General features: G+C 54.5%; 1 protein-coding gene across 1 annotated transcript in view; it reads right to left on the reverse strand.

Annotated features, from left to right (window-relative positions):
* Window positions 1-5,463, reverse strand: part of PEPD (peptidase D) — a 111,195-nt gene extending 105,732 nt beyond the window's left edge. Inside the window, exon 1 of the mRNA XM_006926787.3 lies at window positions 5,332-5,463. Within this exon, the coding sequence (XP_006926849.1) occupies window positions 5,332-5,348 (17 nt within the window). The 5' untranslated portion in view covers window positions 5,349-5,463. The remainder of the gene's footprint in view (window positions 1-5,331) is intronic.
* Window positions 5,464-5,665: the final 202 nt, after the last annotated feature.

Consider the following 5,665-nt stretch of genomic DNA (forward strand, 5'->3'; position numbering starts at 1 on the left):
AACACAAGTGCAGCCTGTGTTTACTGGGGCTCATGGTGAGGTCCACCTCTGCCCACTAGAGTGTAAACCCTGTGAAGACACAGGTCTGGGTCTGCTCTGCTCACTGCTGTGCCCAACGCCTGGCACTCTGCTTGGGCACACAGCAAGCGCTCAATAAATATTCACTGAGTGAGCAACTGTCACAATGTAGGACCACACACACAGCTGCTAATAACAGCCCTGGTGGGGCAGGAAGCAGAAACCTCAGGCCCCCACTGGCCAGGAAGGGTGGAGGAGTCACGCACAGCCTATACATGCTGACAGGACTAGAGCTGCCCTCCCCTCCTCCTCTCCTTCACCCCTCCTCCCCCCGCACCCCAGCATGGGGCCACACTCACACTCCCAGGAGGTGGGCACAAAAGGCCAGGGCTTCCTCTAAGTCAGGCCACTTTCCTGCCAAGCTCAGCCACCAAGATGAAAGGGCAGAGGTGACAGCTCATAAACATGCCTGCATCTCAGCTGGCCACACTGTCAGGAACCGAAAGTGCTGCCGTCAGCACCCCTGCACAGTGTACCCCACAGCCCCTCACACTCTCTTCTTCCACTCAGCGGAGCGCATGGAGTGGGGTGGGCACAGGGAAGAACCTTGTTTCTACAGACTCCCCAACAGCACAGAGAAAACAACGCCAAGGCAATGCGGCAGATGCCCCTGGCCAAAGGTGCCCAGATCTGTGAGGCCTCCACAGCAAAACGGGCTGAAAACGCCCAACTCCAGCCTGCAGAGCCCAGCCTGCCCACCTCAGCCCCTACTCCTGGCCCCTCTGTCCTCGCCTCTCTCCTCGAACATACTAGGTGCCAGCTCCACTGAGCCTGCCACCAGGCCCACCACCGTGCCCCTACCTGGAAAGTTCTCAGAAGAGGTGGGCTTCCTCTCGTCTAGAACCTTCTGAGAGGCTTAAATCGCTCAGGGCACTCAGACTGGGGCCTTCAGGCCCAAGGGCCAAGCAGCCCAGGTCAAGACCAGAAATAATAAAGCTCATTCTCTGAGTGTCTGCTGCTACTGAGAGCAAGAGCTACAATTCTGCCTAATCCTCAGCGGGGCTCAGCCAAAACAGAAAAGGGCAGCCCAACCAGAGCCACTGGGCAGGCTGCTGTGCTGCGGTCATTTGCTACTGCAGGGCACCCACAGAATCAAGGCTTATAAAGACATGCCCTTTGATTTCTAGTGAATTCATCCCCAGAGAGAATGTTGGGCCCAGAGCCAACACAGGTGACTTCTCCCTGCAAGTTCGGCACAAGCAGCACTAACAAAACATCTCCAGTTGCCTTCTGCTGGCTCTTTGTTAACTGGCAGCAGGAGTTTAAATGGCAAAAGCGAGGTCATCTGCCAAGTCCCAGCATAAATAAGGCCTGTTTTCCTACAGGGAGCCGAGGGCACAGGCAATGCCTGGGGAAGACAGCAGAGGCTGTCAGACAACAGCCACAGGGCATCAGAGAGCCCCACAGAATAGGCTCCAGCCCCCGCAGGCCAGCCCACTCCCTGCTGACTACCAGGGCCCAGGAAGCAGCCAGGGACCAGGAGGGGGACGGCCCCCACGAAAGGTGTGATCCTGCTGCCCCTGCAACCCATCCCCCTCCCCCCAAATTGTTCTCATTCCCCCAAATCACTACTGAGTCACCCCCTCCTTTGCCCTCAGTGGTTACCTGTGGGGGTCTCACCTAAGGCCCATGAACCCCTGGGGATTCACACATAGACTTTAGGGACTCCATCTACTTGGATGGGTAAAAATTATTTCTTTAGCTTCTCTAACCTCTCATTCAAATTTCTATTTTCTTCAATTATTAATGTAAACAACTAATCTCAAGAGAATCTGTCACCAACAGAAATCACAGGTATTTTCACATCACAGTACTGATGTCTCAGTATTTCAAAATATTACTTTTGCTCTCACTACCTCAAAATTAAGATTAGACCTGCTGCTTTTATTACTTAATGTGTTAATAAAGAAGCATAATAACTATGCCATGAATTTATTTTTCAACATTTTGATAACTGTATTTCAATATAATTGGTTTTCCTTGTAATCCTCTGTATTTTATTTTATGCATTTAAAGATATCATGTGAGAAGGGTGCAAAGGTCTCAGTGACGCCATTGCAGTCCATGGCACAGACGAGGTCAAGATTCCTGCATTAGAATGTGATACCACTTCTGGATAGAGGTCCCTGCTGCCAAGGACCAGCCTGCTTCCTCACCCTCAACCTCCAGCTCAAGTCTGGCACCAAACTCACTGGATGGCTGTCAATGAGGCAAGTCCCTTCATCCTGGCTAGAGAGGACTGTTGGCAGTGGGTCAACATCACCCACCCTGCCTTGCTCTCTCCAGAGGGTCAGGTAGGTCTAAGCACACACAAGGATCAAGAGAGGGCTGTGTGGAGTCAGGACCAGGCCTGAGAAGGGCCAGGGAGAGCAAAGGGGGCGCTCAGTGGCCAGCCTCCCTCGCACAGAGCAAACCCTACCCCAGCCCCCAGGGTCAGCCTGATGCCTCCTCTCTAGAAGAATGAGGTTCATATCAGCGTGGGGACGGGCTTTGATCCAAAATATGATTCCTCCAGATGTTTTTTTCTCCAGAAGAATGCTGACTGCAGAGTGACCTATGACCCAACAGTTACACACCCAGGGCAGCTCACCTGCTGCTTCTCGCTGGGCAAAGGCTCTCTGGATCACAGCTCCCTGGGAGCCGTTCGGTTAATGAATTAAAGATAATTGTTCATCCTACTCAGAATTCTGTCCCCCTCTCACCCACAACTCCTTTCCTCAATCACTGAGAGCCTCCTGGAAAGCGGGAAGGTATAATTTAAAGTAAATCCTCTTTTTCTTCATTTGGCACCATGTCACCCAGTACCAAATCACAAGGTGGCCACATGGCCCTGGAATTACAAATTAAACTGGTCCCTGGGCTCCAAGAATGCAAGGAGAGGCATGAAGGGCAGCAAGCCCTCACTCAACCACAACGGGCAGGTCTGTAGAGGTGGGAAACTATCTTGCTAGCGGAAAAACTGGAACTCTCTGGAGTTCTGAGAAGGAACTTCTTTCGAAGTCAAGAGGGAGGGAGTTCGGGAAAGGCTTCTAGGACAGGAACCATCTGAGTTGGGCCTGCAGGTATGTGAACAATTATGTCAGAGGACAAGTGCACTCCAAGGTGAGCAGGTGAGTGGGTAAAGGGAAGGGGAGAAAGGAAAAAGCCATATGGGGGTGCAGATGCAGGCAGGTCTGGCCGCAGCAAAAAAGGCTCAGCTCTGTCCATGGAAAAGTCAAAGGCATGGCTCAAGGAGAAAGCAAGGCTCCCTCCCACCAAGTGCCATGGGATAGGGGCAGGCGGTGACCTCAGAGCAGACCCTCTGGGGGCTGTTAGACTCTCTGTCTCAACTTGAAGTCCCTGCCCAGGCTGGCAGGACAGAGCAGGATCAACACTGACACATTCTGAGCTTCTAGTTGAATGTGAAATGCTAGCTTAGGGCTTGTACTGCTCCCCAAATCACATGGGGCACAACTCTGTCACCGGGGACTTTCACAGCCTCCCCTGACCCAAGCTCTGGTAGGACTCTAGAGGCAACCAAATCCAACCCACGGCCATGACTATAGCACAGTGTCCCATTATGCCCGACGCTCTGATTTGTGTGTGTAGCTGAGCACCAAGCTTTGCAATAAACACACTCAAAACTTCCTCCCCCTAAGGAAGATGCTGAGGCTCAACCTCAGGTTCAAAGTGTCCAGCAGGGCAGCCCAATATCAGCCTGAGATGGCTCTTACCAAGGAGGCCATCAAGCTTTGGAAACTCCCTGCACCCATCAGGTCTCCCTTCCAAAAACACCTCTCTCAAAGATCTCCCACACTAACCCACGGCCTAGAGAATCGGCTTTGCTGTAAGAGCCCTCCTTCCAGGATGCAGCCAGTTCCAGGCTCACCCCCAACCAGTCACCAGCCTGGCTCCTCTGTACCTTCAGGAGAACAGCAAGGCTCAGACCAGCATGGACCCCTGAACCCAAATGTAGCCTCTGGCACTCCTTGTGACCAGTTGGCCAGCCCAGATATAGGAGTGATAGACCCACATCCATGCACTGTCTTACCTCCACTGCTCACTCTGCTCTTTAAGACAGGGACACAGGCTGGGTTCAAGGTTCTGAACCTGGGTTTCTTAACACTCATCTGGGACTTTGGTATGCACAATTCTCTTCCTGAGGGATGCTCGAGGACCAGTACCAAAGTCATCCAGAGAGTGAAGCCTATCCACACTCTCCCCTGAACTCAGAACCCATGCTCCTCCATGGCACACACCAAGACCAGAGGCAGGCAGATGGATGACAGAGTCCTATGTGTCCATCTGCCCTGGTGTCCTATAAACATGTAAGGGCAGGCACAGTACTGTTCTTGGAATGTGGCAGGTACCCACTAAATGTTTGACTTGCATGTCCTAAACTCTTCCAACCTTGGGGGCGAATGGAGGGGGCCACTTTCTGTTGCCATTTTCCTTACCTCCCCCAAAGAAAAATGCATTCGGTCCACCAGGTCCCCCATTCTGACCTCAGTTCCCAGTCTTGCATCTGGGGCAGTGCTCCCTCTCTACCACTACCCTGCCTAGCCCCAGCACCACCAGGCCCACATGCTGTTTCCAGAACTGGACCTCCCCTTGAACTCACACAGACCTAGGGTGCAATCAGCTAAAAGGCATATCGGAGCAGATTAAAAGCCTGGGAGGGTTCCAGCCCCTCAGGACAAAATGTGAAGAAGCCATCTGGAGCACCATGGCCTCCAGTACATCCCTCTCCCTTGTCCCCAGAACACTCTGAAACAAGTAAAAATGAATGTACTGTATAGTTTATCAGGTGGTGAGAAGGGCTACAAAAGTAGAATAGGTGCTTAAGGAAGGTTTCTCTGAAGAGGTGACATTTGGAACCTGAAGGAAGTGGAGAAGTGCCCTGTTGGGAAGGGGATACCAAGCCCATCCCAAACACTGCCTCCTCCCTGAAGCGCCCGGGGCGCTGGCGACGCCGCCTTCCCACCTGAGGGTCGTGGCGGTGAACACACGTGTGGAGCTGAGCCGCCCCCTCGGCCACACAGCAGGGACGCCGCTCCAAGCGGACCCCGAGAAGCAATAAGCAGCGAGGAGGTGAGCTGCGGGTACAGCGCGGACCTCGATTCAGGGTGCGCAGGTGGCCGCCCGAGCGAAGAAGCACGCTGCCCGCGGCCACCCAGCGCTCCTGGCGGGGGTTGTCAGCCACTGTCCAGCCGGGAGGCCCAGGTTCCCTCACCGCGCCGCCAAACAAGGGCCAGGGACTGGAGGAGCACTCACCCGGTGGACGCCGCCATGTTCACCGGGGTCCAGCGTCACGTGAAGTGCCGCGTCAGCTGAGCCTGGCTGGGTCCTGCCGTGGGGGGCGGGGCCTGGACGGGGTCGAGAGTCCCTGCCACGCCCCACTCCCTCCCCTCCAACACCAGGCCCCGCAGGAGCCGGAGGGGCGGAGCCCTAGATGGGGAGGAGGATCTATCCACTTGCTGGCTTCTGGCTGCAGGCGAGGGGCGGAGCCGGGGTGGGAGGGCAGAGGCCTTTCCAGAACAAGAAGGCGTGTCCCTAAGCCGTGGCTACCTTGTTTCAGCCCCTACCTGGCGTCGCATCCTGTCCCGCG

Source organism: Pteropus alecto, unplaced genomic scaffold, assembly GCF_000325575.1.
Source record: "Pteropus alecto unplaced genomic scaffold, ASM32557v1 scaffold7, whole genome shotgun sequence".
Taxonomy (NCBI): Eukaryota; Metazoa; Chordata; class Mammalia; order Chiroptera; family Pteropodidae; genus Pteropus; species Pteropus alecto.